This window comes from Sardina pilchardus, chromosome 5, assembly GCF_963854185.1.
Source record: "Sardina pilchardus chromosome 5, fSarPil1.1, whole genome shotgun sequence".
Classification (NCBI taxonomy): Eukaryota; Metazoa; Chordata; class Actinopteri; order Clupeiformes; family Clupeidae; genus Sardina; species Sardina pilchardus.
The window spans coordinates 16,492,780-16,508,584 of record NC_084998.1 but is presented as its reverse complement, the minus strand read 5'-3'; the positions used below and the strand labels follow the sequence as shown (position 1 = coordinate 16,508,584).

The 15,805-nt window shown below is 42.2% G+C and overlaps 2 protein-coding genes and 1 long non-coding RNA gene across 3 annotated transcripts; all 3 read left to right on the top strand.

Annotated features, from left to right (window-relative positions):
- The first annotated feature begins 2,408 nt into the window (after positions 1 to 2,408).
- Positions 2,409 to 4,089, top strand: LOC134080301 (uncharacterized). Its single transcript, XR_009939187.1, has 3 exons — positions 2,409 to 2,494; positions 3,596 to 3,664; positions 4,001 to 4,089. It is a non-coding gene; the product is annotated as an uncharacterized LOC134080301 (long non-coding RNA).
- A 139-nt stretch (positions 4,090 to 4,228) lies between these two features.
- zpld1a (zona pellucida-like domain containing 1a) lies at positions 4,229 to 9,024 on the top strand. The gene is made up of 11 exons (XM_062535626.1): positions 4,229 to 4,680; positions 5,072 to 5,185; positions 5,302 to 5,522; positions 6,029 to 6,210; positions 6,472 to 6,544; positions 6,915 to 7,012; positions 7,382 to 7,462; positions 7,649 to 7,820; positions 7,936 to 8,038; positions 8,189 to 8,218; positions 8,843 to 9,024. Exons 2-11 carry the CDS (start codon positions 5,080 to 5,082, stop codon positions 9,022 to 9,024), a joined length of 1,248 nt encoding a protein of 415 aa, XP_062391610.1. The 5' UTR covers positions 4,229 to 4,680; positions 5,072 to 5,079.
- Positions 9,025 to 13,548: 4,524 nt separating this feature from the next.
- si:ch211-103f14.3 (zona pellucida-like domain-containing protein 1) lies at positions 13,549 to 15,805 on the top strand. Its single transcript, XM_062535961.1, has 7 exons — positions 13,549 to 13,567; positions 14,097 to 14,317; positions 14,566 to 14,750; positions 14,982 to 15,054; positions 15,182 to 15,279; positions 15,365 to 15,448; positions 15,583 to 15,805. The coding sequence occupies exons 1-7, from the start codon at positions 13,549 to 13,551 to the stop codon at positions 15,803 to 15,805; spliced, it is 903 nt and encodes a 300-aa protein (XP_062391945.1).

Below are 15,805 nucleotides of genomic sequence, written 5' to 3'. Positions count from 1 at the left end.
GCTGCCCACTGTACTACAACAAATAACTTCTTGAGAGCAGTGGCTGTCTGCCCGTGTGCCATGAGGCAGGGTAAAGTGTGTCATGGAATTTTGAGGAACTCTGTGTGCTTTTAAACAGGGTTATGAAATTAACACCCCTGCTAGCCTATAATTATGTGTGCGGTGCTTCAGAATCAGTAACGATCAATGTGCCTTGTCGGTTTGACCTTGCATGTGCTTTAGACCCAGAAAGGTTGAGAACCTCTGTTCTAGAGCATGTGGCATTCTAGTTAACCAAGATTGTAACCGTGATTTTCTAACATTCCAAACTTCCCATTTATCTCTCACATGCAACACAAGAATGGCTAAGTAATGCAGTTTCAACTAATTGCGTTATTCAAACATTAAATTCACCTGTTCCAGCTGAAATAGTGACATCAAGGCGTCCTTGAGTGAGGATATTTCTCCCTCCCACTGCAGCCCTGTATGCAGTAGTTGAATCACCTCACTGACCTAGAAAAGGTCTCCACTAGGGGACAGTACGCTGTTATTAGTATTACTGATGAGGAAATAGTGCCTCACAGCTCTACATAAATCACTAAAAATGCCTTTAAATAATGTATAACAACTATATGACAGAACGAAAAGGACTCTTTGGAATGCAAAATTTAGATTTCAACTGACTGATTATTACCTGGATTGACATTCAGACTCAAACGATGTGTACATCTGATTTTTTAATTGATTTTCTGACATGTACATGAGTGAATTATTTTTTTGAACACAAAGTCTATAAGTCTATTTTGAATGTGTTGTATTACTTTGAGTAACATCAACACATGCTTTGGCCTTCAAGCCATCAGTGGCTGGTCCCTTGATGTGGCGATCACTATGAAATGGTGTGTTCTTTTCCGATCTGAATAACTCGTGGTTTGTATTTCACACATAAACAATACGGCATCCTGTGTGTTTCCCCCTCCCGCCTGGGACCTGGAGTTGGGCCTCCTGTCTGCCCAGCGCCACAAAGGCTCTTCTCTCACAAGACAATGGTGTTCATTGCCGTCCGTACACTTCTTCCCGCTCTCCCGATCCCGGAATCTGTCTCAGTGTGTGATGTAACAATTAATTGGGGCTGTCTATTTGATTTGATTTTGCTGAGCTATCAAAATGCTTTTCATTATGAAGAAGAATAAATCATTATCAATCAATCAATCAATCAACCAACCAATCAATAATTACCTTAAAAATGCCTATAGTTGCAATGATTACAATGATAAAAAAAAAAACTTCTAAAAAGACTTACAATATCAAACATTTCGTCATTTAAAATGAGTGTGTGATCAATTTTGTTATGGGAAATGGTATAAATCAAGAAATTATTTAAACAAAGGGGCTAATGTAGGGAGGCCTACACACATGAATACAATGCACAATGTAGGCCATACACTGTAATAAGAAATCGTATAGTCTCCAAATATGCCAACATGATCTGATGATTTCCAAATGTCTGCCAAATGGGTCACGAGAAGGGAGGGAAGTGTAAAAGGATCCTCATAGCACTAGGTGCAGCTCAATTTCATTTCCTATACAGTGCTTATAGCTACCTGATCCCTTCCTCAAGGAGGATGTGGTGTCTTATGGTGTTTTCTGTGGATGCGCGCATCTATCTGTGTTATGCTTGCTTCATTTTTTGGCTTAGTCAGAGGAAAATCTTGAGGCCACACAAATGTGATTTGACAGTGACAGCGATTTGACGGACAGAGAGTTGTGCTGGTCGTGCGTGACACAAGCATGGCCGCCGCAGTGATGGACAGCACTTGTCCTCCAAAAGAGGCCCTCTTCCATGTCTGTCAGGAGCCATTGAGATGGGGAGGAGAGATGGGCCCTTGAGCCCCCAGCGCTCCCCCTGCGTCACTCATCAGCCCCCTCTTTTGCCTGTTTGTAACAGGCTGAGTTGGGATAATTTGGGCCCATTCACAAATTCCTCTAATGAATTCACTTAGGACCGCACACAGACCTAAAGTTTTTTTTTCTTTTCATACTGTATGTTTCAATAGCCAAACCTGCTTTTTTGTTAATTTTTTGGAGGGGAGAACTGCCTGTTTTTTTTATTATTATTATTAATTTACTGATTTATTGGATTTATTTCTCACACATGCATCCTTGTATTTCACTTCACCCCTGTTTGTAAACTCAGAATTTTGCTTTCATTACTTTGGTCTTTTGCGTTATGTTATGGTCTTTGTTTAACTTTAATACTTAAAATTCAATCACACATTTTAACTTTGCTGTAATGACAAACAAGTGAATGAAGTTCATAAATCCATAGTGAATAATCTGCCATCTAGTAAATTTCCATTCTTGATCATTTTTCTTACAGGGAGAATTCACTGTCCTACTACCAATAAAGGCGATCGCTGAACCATGAAGTCTTTTGGGACCCAGGGGCTGATGTATTGAGAATGATTTTGTACACATGCCAAGTGATGACATTTAACTCAACAATAGTCAAAGGGTATGTCCTTTCATCCAGCAAAAGAAAGCAATTACTTGTACCCTGCTATAAATTGTGTGTTCTTATACTATATATTGATTTCACAGAAGACAAAGGATGTTCACATCTTACGTGGCTCAAAGAACAGATGCTATGATTGTTTAAAACACTGCTCAGAGTAATCTAATATTGTTATTCTCCATATACCTGTAATGAACCCATCATGGAATTCCTTCGGTAAAATAGATTGTGAAGGTCTCCTTGGCCAACAGTGCTTTTTGGAAACTCAGACAGTTTCATAATGTGCCAACTTGGTAAAACCAAAAAAGTGACGCACCAAATAATTTGGCATATTGAGAATGTTTGCTGCACTTCATTCACAGCCATTACAAGATTGTTATAACAGTTTATTTATAGATTGCGTTTCAAATTCTCACATGATGTTTGTACTATTTTTTTAAACATATTCTTCAAAGCAATCATTAACCTTTTGTTGTTGTCCAGAGACCACAAATGTGAATCTGAATAATGGATATTTTCATCAGTGCGCTTTGATGTTTGGCCATTTATAATGAACAAATTACTCTGACAGGGCCGTACGGTGGCAGCCGATGCCAACGGTGAATCAAGTGATTACACTGCCCGTTATATAAGGTTAAATAGACATTTTAACTGTACTGAATAGGGTTTCACCACTGACCACAATGGCTATCAGGTGGAACACTGGTACACACTTTTGCTTGGCATATGGAGAAATGGAACTGTGAAAAATGAATGAATGACATCTGTTGGAGTCCTACACGCTGAGATGCCTATCTGTATCTCTGAATTGCCACACTATATGCCACCAACAGTTTTGTTTTCGGTATTCATTCGTATAAAGCCATAGAATTTGAGCCCTTTTCTTTTCCTCTCCTCTCTCTGTGCAGTGCATAATCCAGCACACCTGACTAATCTCCAAGACAGGGTATATTAGCGGACACCGCTGCACCGTTTACAATGATTTCTGGTTCGAAGCACAGAGAAATAGTCCTTCAGCTGTGCTCGGGTCAGAAATTGGGCTGCACAGAAATAGCACTGAATTAACACTAACCACTAAATACTTGTACATTACTTGTACAGGGGACAAGGGATGTAGTGGATCTGCCCTCTCATCAGCACTGGATGTGATTGTCAGAGTGTCTCCCCAAGGTAAGGCTGGATTCGGAAAATCAAACCAAAACCTTGTAGCTATGATTTACGTCAAGGATAAACTGTTTGAGATACAGTATATACCAACAAATTGAAAGCACTATTTATGTCTCTAGCACAACTGATGCAGTATAGTGCAAATATGAGATTGACTTGAGATACTGTAGAAGCAAACATGTTAAAGGCCTCAGGTCGAACTTTATGCATATTATCATAAAGCACAATGACTGTGGAGAAATGTTATAGGACTATATATTTCATTTGAACAACAAAGGCTGCGAGCTTGTGATATACCAGAAGCTTTAACTAGTCTTTCATCTGTGTTTCTTACACCAGACTTTCCCATACATATGATTTTTATGGTGGCGTTAATCCCCTAAAAAGGTGAAGAGTGCTGCTTATGGCCTCTCTTCCTGAAGCCAGGACACACCAAGAGTCAAAGTTGAGAGATCAGTGGCGGGACAGGTGGAAGGCTGGCTGCCTCGGCCACGGGAGGCCAGAGCGTGGACGTGCTGACGGAGCGGTCGACACACAAAGTGGCCGGTGGAAGCGGCCAGACGATCCCGGGCACGGCCGAGGGTTTGGCTCCGTGCTTGGGCTGGCAGGCAGACAGAAAGGCCACCTCAGTCAGCGAGCGGGCCCACTCCAGAAACCGATGAAAAGATAATTCCCTCAGCGTGGACCTCATGCGGCGTCGAGCCGTTTGTGCGCGCTGACAGAGGCAGATCAAGCAGAAAGGATATGAGTGGGAAACTTCAAAACCTGCTCATGTTTCGGGGCCCGTGAAAGGATTTGTAGAACACATTCAGGAATTGATGGACTTTCCCATGTTCCCCTGGACAGCCCTTTTTTGTTGACGTGTTCAAATAATGAATCTCTTATGTTTCATTTTTTTCTGCGCAGATCGGACCTATGTTTCTGGGTGTCTCGCGGAGATGAGGCTCTCTCCAGTTGACCACATGCAGCAGTCCGGAGCACATGGAGTACCGCTGATTCGTTGGCTACCAGGGAACCGGGTGAGTCTCAAATGGAGGACCTAAGGACCTAGGCCAGCGGTAAGACAGAGGGACCCAAGCACCGTAATGCAGAGGTGCTGCTAACTATTATAATATGAGGGATTAGATTGCATTAGTCTTATTTCAGCAGAAAGGCCCTGTGAAGGCCCTCTAGTATTTGTAAACTTTTTTTTAGTTCTACTTTGATTGAATACTTTTATTAACATTATCGACAATCATTTCATACCAGCAGAACATTGACTAATACCATTTACAGCACCCTGTGCCTCTTTGAATAGCTTATGATACTTATGAAGTGTTGAAAGAGGTTAGTTTCTTTATCACTGTTAAATCTGGTAATACATTCCTCATGAGTCATTCATGATGCCTTGTCAACACCATTTTCCATCAGGTGCTGAGATGGAACGAATATGTTTGAGTCTTTTGCTCATAAGTAAGGCACTTTCAGTCACTGCACAGTTCAATGGTTTCAACTGTGATGCCAACTTCCACAGTCGTTTCCCAGGTAAAACAGCTTTTTTGCTTTCTAAATCTATTCAAGAGGTTGTTGAGACACAGTGGCAACTTCCACAAAAAAACATTTTCCGCAAAGACAACGCTTTTCTCTGCCCCCCTCTGCAGCCGAGCGAGACATAAGCGTGTACTGCGGCGTGCAGACAATCACGCTGAAGATCAATTTCTGCCCCGTGCTCTTCTCGGGCTACACCGACACGGACCTGGCACTGAACGGTCGCCATGGCGATGCCCACTGCCGAGGCTTCATCAACAACAACACCTTCCCTACGGTGGTGCTCTTCAGCATCAGCCTTAGTACACTGGAGTCCTGTGGCAACGCTCTGGTGGTAGGAGGCTTTCACAAGCTATAGAGGGGGGAGGGGGGGGGGGCATTCAAGTGCCCTCGATGACCTCTGTATTATGTCAGCTCATGTTGGACAGAACATCGCTTCGCTTTTCCCCAGAGAAGCAACTATAGTCACGAAGAGTGGAAGACTTTGTAAAGTTATACTGATGTCAGGATTGGGCTGGGGGAACCAAACAGTCTGCCTTTTAAGCTCTTTTCAGGATGCGGGGATTTGTGCTGTTTCTTTTACCGAGAGAGAGAGAGAGAGAGAGAGAGAGAGAGAGAGAGAGAGAGAGAGAGAGAGGGAATTGAATCTGTTTGGGTTGGATGATGGGGTTGGACACAGTGGTGATGCGGTGATAAAGGGATTAGTAGGGTACAGGCACATTAGCTCAATGGTAAGAGCTGAGGATGATGTTATCGAGGAATGCTGGAGCTTCGATTAGGTGGCCATTCATGGATGATGTCTCTCTCTCTCTCTCTCTCTCTCTCTGTGTGTCCTTGTAGGTCTCCTCAGCTCAGGGAGCGAATGCCTATGGGAACCTGTCCCTGGTGCAGATTGGTAATATTTCAGGGTACATTGACACGCCTGACCCACCGACTATCATCAGCTATTTGCCAGGGCTGCTGTACAAGTTCAGCTGCAGTTACCCTCTGGAGTACCTGGTGAACAACACACAGCTGGCCTCGTAAGTACCTCTCTATGCTGAGGCTGAAATGACCTGAAATTACGGCCTATTATCTAAGGAGTGCATGTCTAACTGTTATATTCTCATCTAACACAAGGTAGAATATGAGAAATCACTAGCCTTTTATTTCAAACACTTGGTAATGGTATTGTAAATGTCAAACAGTCATGTCATGTATACATTTTTGCATGGGATTGCATGATACAACATAGAATGATGAATGATGATTATTATAATGTCTGATGGTTCTTCTTTCTGAAGGTCGGCTGCAGCGATATCAGTGAAGGATAGCAATGGTACTTTTGTCAGCACTTTGAGTCTACTCCTCTACAATGTAAGTAAAGATAATGACACGTCACTCTAGTGAACTCGATAAGAACAGTCAAATCTGTTATTATCTTCTCAGGGGAGAGGAGAGAGTTAATCTGACACAAGTTTTAGGCCTGCATTTTCATCATCCTGCTTTCTCTTTTGTTTCTGAATCATTCTCTTGCATGGTTTCGTTGTACTCTAAGGTGACAATGTAAATCTCTGACACATTTTCTTCATGTATTTATACTGGTTTCAACTTTGTTTTTGAATAATTTGAAACCGTTTACAGAAATAGCCCTCTACCATAACCATAACAGTATCAAACGCACTTGTGAGGGAAGAAATCATGCATAACAATGCTTGCTTGTAACCTGTGAATGTTACCTTTCCAGGACTCGTCCTACGTGCAGCAGCTGGCCATACCCATGGCAGGCCTTACTTTAAAGACACGAGTGTTTGCCGCTGTAAGGGCAACCAATTTAGACAGAAGGTAAAGCATGATTCTCAAACAGTGATCCTAAATTCACTAATAATTTAGATTCTAAAATGAGATGTCTGCAGATATTGAAATATGGAAGTATTGCAAGCATGAAAATGTTCGAAGCTATAAGGCAGGCAAAATCATCTAGATGCTAAGGAAATTGACATTTACCAAAAGCACATGGTGATATTAGGGGGGGGAAATCCTCTTAGAGTTGTATAGGCATGGAGAAAATCATGAGGAACTCAATAGTGGCCTTGTTAGTGACCGAGGCGCCAGTGCAGGGTAATAATGGAAAAAAATGTTAGCTTTGTGGTGGACGATCCCCATTCAAGTGCTCCTGTTTTAATGACCCAAACCTGTGGCTTCCCCCCACAGATGGAATGTTCTGATGGACTACTGTTACACAACTCCCTCTGGGAACCCTAATGATGACTTGCGCTATGACCTGTTCTTTGGGTAATTCCACATCATTTCAAAAGATCTGTCTGAAATCTCTTGAACCATCTTTGGACAATGAGCTTCTGTTTTTCTTCTTCTTCCAAAGTCTCCCTCTGTCTCTTTCTCTCTGTGTGTGTGTGTGTGTGTGTTTTGAATGTCCATCATATCCGGATTTCTTTGTGTGTCTTTTTGCTTGGGAGACAGTTGTGACAAAGACCCACAGACAACCGTGTTTGAGAACGGCAAGAGCCAGATGGGGCGCTTCTCGTTCGAGGTCTTCCGTTTTGTCAAACACAAGAACCAGAAGATGTCCACCGTTTTCCTGCACTGTGTCACCAAGCTGTGTCGTGCCGACGACTGCCCAATGCTCATGCCGGTAATGTTGCAGCTGAATGCAGGTCTCATTCATGTTACATATAAAAACTGCTGCCCTGTGTAAGGTATTTCACTGAAATGATCAATACTGACCACATGATATTCTCCTGAACCAGATCTGTGGTAGGAAAAAGAGGCGAGATGTGTCGGAACAAGGTGAATCTGGCGCAGCCTCTGGGAACGCAGTCATAACAGCTGGACCCATCATCACCCGGAGTGGTATGTCACACTTCACAGTCAGGATTACCATGAACTTCCCTCATGCTTAACATGATCCATTATGCACTTTTACTGCTATAGCAATGATACTTTTTTAGTAGAGTTGTAACCTAATGGTGTGTAATAGCCTATGCTGTTCTTACTTTACAGAGGAAACTCCAATGAACAACTCTCAGCTTGGTAAGACCTGCTCTTTGAGTCTTTGCACCTAAACTTGAAATGAAATGTGAAGTATTAAGTATTTATTTCCTCTATCATGAAGCTTCCTGAACAGTACTATAAACCCATACACATAAACCATACACCATACACAATCAATCCAGACATCTCGGCCAGTTTTCCCAGTTTCGCTAAGAAGCTCTTTTAAGTGCTAAGAACTTCTTAGGAGTGCTCCAAGAATGTTCTAAGAACGCCCCTAAGAAGTTCTAAGCACTTAAAAGCTTCTTAACGAATCTGGGAAACCAGGCCCTCATCTGTAACCTAAGGATCAATGCCATAATTATTTAATTGAAAGGTCATACTCCAGGACCCTCAGAGATGATTATAGCAGGTTCACCACGATACTGTAAAAAGACAGCAGGCACATCTGAACAGTATGAGATAGATGACATGTTTATGAATAACATCACTACGCTCAGGGTATAATTCATCATATATCAGAAGACAGGATATCTATGATACATATGAAATATATCAAACATATATCAAATCTGTATGTTATAGAAAATGCATTTTCAAAACTGTCCATTTGAATCTCTGTGACTGCAATGTGACTGTTTTTGTTTGTGCTTCACCGCGTGGCAGCCCAGTTGAACAGCCCTCTGCTGCGGCCCGACTCCGTGACCAGTGCCCTGATCTCGGGCATCATCATCCTGGCGGTCATGAGCGCCTGCTTCTTCATCCTGTCCCTCACGCTGCTCAAAGGCAGGAAGCCTCCGCCCACTGCCCTGTCCGTGTCTGGCGCACGCAACCCCGCCTTCAACTGATCTTGGCCACGTTTCCCAGATTTGTTAAGAAGCTCTTAAGTGCTTAAGAACTTCTTAGGGGCGATTTTGGAACGTTCTTAGAGCGCTCCTAAGAAGTTCTTAGCACTTAAGAGCTTCTTAACGAATCTAGGAAACCCGGCCCCTCTCAGTACCGGACCCCCTCCCACTCCTCTCCCAAGGGAATCTATCCAGACCCTTATTATGTACCACAACTATAATCTGTTTATTAAATATATTTTATTTATAGAATCATAATAATAATAAGAAAGAATATGTATAAAGGTAGGATTGTTTTTGTATTGGTATATGTACGTAAACATAGAAACACAGCTTCTGATAATCTTGTTACAGTGTATTTGTTATACTTTTGGTTTTGCTTTAATCCATGAAATGATCGATATATTTGTATTGTGTTGCACACATTTGTATGGTGGGCTAACTCATTCCAATGGGTACAATGTATTTCTAATTCAATACCTCAGCTATTCATTTGTGTGTTGCAGGGCACAGGAAGCCCATTTGGTAGATGGTATAGTGGTTGCCACTTACTCTGCAGTGGTTGAAGTAGTTCTCGCTTTTCATCGATGAATCACCACAGAGCTGTGATCAATTTTCTCAAAACAAATTATTTTAGATCTGACTCAATGAAATGCTTTAAGAGCTAGTTTCCTTATGTATCTCAGTAGGTTTTACTTAACATTATGGGAAGTATTGAAGTATTTCTTTTTTTTATTTTCAAATATAGTACTTTAAATATCTAATGTTATTTTTTTTCACTTCTACTAACTCATAATTGGCTGTATATATGAAAACAAACAGGCCAATTATTTTCAAGTTTCTTCTTAGCCCTACATGCTATACTATGCTATTTTATCACAATGTTGTTTTATTGTATAAAATGCATCTACAAATTGTAGTTTAACGCTGCTTACTTTCAAAGTACCAAATTAATTTTATAGGTTTGTACACATTCTCATGTAAAGAGGAAAAGGCACTAAAAACACACACACACACAGACACAGAGACACACACAGACACACAGACACACACACACACACACACACACACACACACACACACACACACACACCTGCACATGCGCGTGCACACACACACACACACACACACACACACACACACACACACACACACAACATGCCTACCTTCACATTCTTACATATTATTTACTATGCGTTCATTTTTTTTTTTACAATAAAATGATTGGAATAAAGATGTTTCTACCAATTATTTCTGCCAATTTAAATGGTTGAGGCAAGTTAACAATGTAGATGAATTCCACAACATGACATATTGGAAAAGAACATCAGCTTGAATGCATGGAAATGAACATGTCTTGGTGACCCTTCAGAGCTTGTAATCCTCAATTCTCAGGGGAGGTCAGAGAGCCAAGAACAGTGACTTAAGTATAGTCTTGCTACTGTATCTGTGTCAACCCTTGTTTGCAAACAGATATGTATATGTGTGTGTGTGTGTGTGTGTGTGTGTGTGTGTGTGTGTGTGTGTGTGTGTGTGTGTGTGTGTGTGTGCATGTGTGTGTGCATGTGGACAACGCCTTGGCCTGGAACGTTTATTTCCACGCAGTGCATGAGGGTCCCTTCTGCAGGGTGGAGAAACTCACTTTGATACCACATGGCTGTCCACTCACCATTCTTCCCTGGAACTTGAGAGTGACGACCAACAAAGACAGCTGAAGGATGACACAGTTGACTTAAATAACAGAGCCCCTGTAGTGGAGCCACACCAACAAACAGGACACCATTTATTACCCAAAATGCCATTACGGTATCGGTGTGTCCTTATGTGTCTCTTCAGACTCTTTTTCCCCTTTGTAAAGCATTTGAGTTATGCAACGTGCTGACATTCATTTCTCGCCAAATAAAACATTTCCAGTCATCCAAGAGCAGCTGGGCTACGCTAATCTCTGCAATGGTCATAAAAAGGTTGATATTTTCACACATTCTGACAGATATTATAAGGACATCCTCACAGTCCCCTAAAACAGCGGTTCTTAAACTTTTTGTCTGACAACCCCCCAAAAAACAATACAGTTTCTTGGTGTTTTGAGCCCCCAACGTTGTCTTCAAGGCAGTGCTGCCTGGAAGGTGCTAGGGTTAGGCATGGGTTAAGGTTAGGGTTAGGGTTAGGGTTAGGGGTAGGATTAAGTGCCTTTAAGTGGCAGCGCTGCCTGGAAGACGACGTTGGGGGCTCAAAACATCATCGAGCTACATTTGAACCTAAACTATTCAGATTGCCACCATGTGGCCATACTATGCCATTACACCACTAAGCGAAAAACATAAACGCCTCCTAAATCCCGACAGTGATACGGATCACTCCCAAAATGTAATCGTTTCTTCCTTGGGTCATTTCAGACCTTCCCTGAAAATGTCCATCCATTACTTTTTTAGTTATCTTGCTAACGAACAGACAGACAAACAAACAAACCCAGATGAAAACATAACCTCCTTGGCCGAGGGTAACAAACCCCAATGAAAACATAACTTCCTTGGCGGAGGTTAAAAAAATGTCAATTAAATGAATGGTTTAATGAAAAAAACAATTATGCAAACCATAACCCAAGCACTTAATAGAGTAAGTACATGTGGTGGTCCTGACCCTCAGTTTAATAACCACTACCCTAAGAAAGGTGAAAGTTACATTCCACAAGTTATCAAAGTGGTTGTTACAGTCAGTGAGAATGCTGATACCCCCCCCCCCCCCCATCACTCTCCAAAGAGCAAGCTGAAATGAAATGCTTGTGCCGAAAGAGAAACCAGTACAATGTTTACTGTACCTGACACACCAAGCTGCAGCAGAATGGAATCTGTTTTGACGGCAGCAGTCATCAGAGGGAATCCTCCAGGGGGACTAGGCCTCTTATCAGTTCTCAAAAGGAAGGCCCGGCGAGATCCCAACCTCCATTCATCCCTGTGTGCCTCAGCGGACACTGTTGTCCTTGGTTTCGCCCCAAGAGAAAGGCAAACAAACGCTTCCAGGTAATTAGTGGAGGGATTAAATCTAATCTGTGTTATCTCAACAGAGCTGTCTCTGATCATCCATGATACTCACCAGACATTCTTTTGGCACACTTGCAACCGCAGTCAACTGTCAAACATATACAACGACATAAGTATCATGTAGTATAGATTCCATTATATCTACTATATCTAAGGGGTGACATTCAGGGGCAGGCATGGAACATGTAAAATGAATTTCTATTGTATCTAAATCTGTTTGCTGTGTGGGTATGGATAATAACAACAATAACAACTACAACAACAACAACAACAACAACACCAACACCAACATGTTCCATTTATATAGCGCTTTTCTTGACACTTAAAGTGCTTTACAGTGAAGGGGGGACCTCACTAACCACCCCCAAGGTGTAGCACCCACCTAGGGGATATATGGCAGTCGTATGCGCCAGAATGCTCACCACACACCATCTTGAGGTGGAGAGTGAATGAGCCAATTACACTGGGGGATGATTAGGAGGTCAGTTTGAATGAGTCAGGTTGGGAATTTAGCCAGGGCACCAGGGAACACCCTACTCTTTGTGACCACAGTGAGTCTGGAAGGGACAGCATCTCCTACAGTACAGTGTCCCAGTTACTGTACTGGGGCACTTCCAGCAGCAACCTAGTTTTCAAGTACTAAACAGGCCCAGTGGCCCACACGTGCTTAACTTCAAGAATTCAGCTAATTCAGGGTATCTGTTGGTCTGGCTGCTGGCTTCAGATCTACAAACTATTTCAAATGACCCACACATATTTATACATGCATACATATATCTAAAAATGCATATTTTTTTCTATGGAAGATTTGAGTGGACAATGTAACCTCTGATGTGTTGGTCTAATTTAGTTTATATACCTAAAAGTTTTTTTTTCTGGAGGCCCTTTGTTAAGGGTGTCATATTGCTATGCCAAAGGGTGACAAACAATTAGCTGGGTTCAAATCACAGCACAATAGTTATCTTTATTGAGGTCCAAATATAACATTGGCCAAAAATTTTGGCCGGGTCCATTTTCATTCCCATTCAATGATGAGATTAATCCCTGCGTCCCTGCGGTTCCCAGGATCACCTGTGGGTCATCAAAAGCCTAAAAGTTATTGTTAGATGACAAACTATCACAAAAAGGCTAGCACAGCATTGTTAAACCTCATTCCTCAGGTTCAGCAACACTTACTTCATGAGGTCTCATGTTAGCAGGCCAAGGGATTCTCTATTTTAAAACACAGGGCACAAAGAAACAAGGCTCTTTGTCTCTATGTTGTGTTTGAAGACCTGCAAAGTGTTCGGGTTTCAGCTTTAGCCTTAAGGCCATGTCCATGGCACCAAGTTCACAAAAGAGACATCCTATACAATGGCGTGAGGGAGGACACACCAAAGCATCCTGACCTTAATATTGTCCAATAGTAACCCAGGGCATACCCTTTAAAAGCACCCCATAAGTTGCACCATACATCCAAACCGCTGAGGATAAACCTGTGGTCAGAATGGAGTATCACAGCCAAGGTGCGTACCGGTTGGAGGCTTTTGGACTTCCCTGAAGTGATTCCACACACAGGACACAGGCTTAGCAGCTTGGCTCCTTGGCCACCATTCAGGACCTTCTCCACTGATCTGTCTTTATGTTTTCTGTTTAGATCCAAGTTCAGTGAGAGGAAGAAAAATGGAGCCCCTCTTCCTTTGCCTCTTCTTTCTGATGGTCAGCAGCAGCAGCAGCCAGTTAACAGAAAGTCAGTGTGGTGGAAATTATCGACGTCCAGGTATAGTGATGTTTTCACAAAAAAATAAAACAAAATCAACAGGTGGTTTTATTTGCATAACTGTGTAAAAACTTCATAGCCAATAATACTGTTGAATTTTTCATGCATGAGAAATTAATGAAGGTAATTAAGTCAAAACAAATTCAAATCCACCTTATTTTCTTACTAAGATCATATCTTTCAGGGGGATTATAAACATTACTTTTTGGACTTGTATGAAATGTTTAAAATGCATCTTTGTAATCAGTGTTTTCCATCTGTTCCCACTTTGCCAGCATACACCGACATCTCAGTGGACTGTGGCACAACGTACATCAGCCTGTCCATCCTGGCTTGCCCTGTGGCCTACACTGGGTACAACGAGTCCCTACTCATTCTCAACCACATCGACGACGACACCGCATGCAAAGGCACCCTGGATGAGAGTGTCACTCCCCCCATCGTAAGATTCACCTTCCCCATCAACTCCACCACGGCCTGTGGAAGCATCTTCAGGGTAAGAGATTTTCCCCAGACATCTATGTTGGACACATCACAAGCTGAGATATACTCTACTGACAGTGCAGTGATGTGATCCTGATTTTTTTGCTTGTTCTTTAAATATATAAATCCATTAAAAAAAGTCTTAATTCAGTGGCTTAGAAATTCAACATTATGGAATACTTTTAGACATGGCAACCCATTATGATGGTTTCATAAAACAAATTTTCAAAAGTTTTGATTTTCGTTCGACTTTCTTCGAAGACCACCAGCACCTCAGGCACAGGAGTCTTTTCAGACTTCTCCAACATTCAGACGGTCAACGTTAGCGGTGTGGTCCGCTCACATGACATCACCACCGGCACTGTGACCTACAACGCTGAGCTGAAGTATTTCTACTCTTGTGCCTATCCTCTGGAGTACTTCATCAACAACACCCAGATTGACGTGTAAGCTGTGTTTTCACTATCATACCATGAGCCGAGATATCTGAGTAACATACTGTACCACCACATACTAGCTTTTGCATTTCAAAATGAAGACAGATGCCCAATGCACACTTCCCACTGTGATCCTTTGTGTTCTTCATTGTTGTCACACTCTCCTGCTAAAGCTTTTTTAGATCTGATAGGTGAATTTTGAAAAGAAAATTAAAAGGGTTATTTTTTTACTTATCCCAGGTCATCATCATCCATTGCTGTGAAGGATAACAATGGCAGTTTCATCAGCACTTTGAACCTGGAACTATTCAGTGTAAGACAAATAGAATAGAGCTTAAATCCAGACAGGCAGTAGCATACAAATGATGGTATTTGAGCATTGCATTATAACACAGTATATGATCATGTCACTGACACTGGTTAAAAATCTTTTTTTTCAGGATATAAACTATGTCACACCACTTGTTATCCCAAATGCGGGGATTGAGCTGAGGACAGATATTTTCGTCCAAGTCCAGGCAACCAATTTGACCTCCCAGTAAGACTCCCTCCTTCCCAGCGTTGCTTTCATTTCCATGATGCTGGTGTCAGCTGTGTTATTAACAATGCCCCTTCCTGGATAGGTACCATGTGCTCCTGGATCGATGCTATGCCTCCATCTCTCCCCACCCTACAAACTCCACCTTTTTCAACCTCTTTGTGTCAGTGTAAGTATCAATTGAATGCCATGTGGATATTATGAAGATGTCACACAGACTTCCTTTTTTCGTATCATAAGATGACAGATAAGGACGAAGTTCACTAAAAAGTAAACTGGGTTTTATTTGTTTGACTTCAAAAGTTGCTCCAAAGACCAGATGACCAGCGTTGTGGAAAACGGAGATAGCCAGAACGCCAGGTTCTACTTCCCTGCCTTCCGTTTCATCGAGCAGCAGAACGAGACCATCTCCACCTACTACCTCCACTGCATCACACGGCTCTGTGAGCGAAGCACCTGCGACGCATTCAAGGTAAAACCCGAGAACAGGTTCGGTGTTGTGCTGGAAGCGGCACCCACCCACTGA

Excerpts from the sequence above, each read along its gene's own strand:
- zpld1a (XM_062535626.1), top strand. The coding sequence starts at position 5,080 with ATGGAACGAATATGTTTGAGTCTTTTGCTCATAAGTAAGGCACTTTCA. Across the intron at positions 6,545-6,914 it reads TGAGTCTACTCCTCTACAAT|GACTCGTCCTACGTGCAGCA; the intron begins GTAAGTAAAGAT and ends TTACCTTTCCAG. Across the intron at positions 8,219-8,842 it reads AATGAACAACTCTCAGCTTG|CCCAGTTGAACAGCCCTCTG; the intron begins GTAAGACCTGCT and ends ACCGCGTGGCAG.
- si:ch211-103f14.3 (XM_062535961.1), top strand. Across the intron at positions 14,751-14,981 it reads AACAACACCCAGATTGACGT|GTCATCATCATCCATTGCTG; the intron begins GTAAGCTGTGTT and ends TACTTATCCCAG. Across the intron at positions 15,449-15,582 it reads TTCAACCTCTTTGTGTCAGT|TTGCTCCAAAGACCAGATGA; the intron begins GTAAGTATCAAT and ends TGACTTCAAAAG.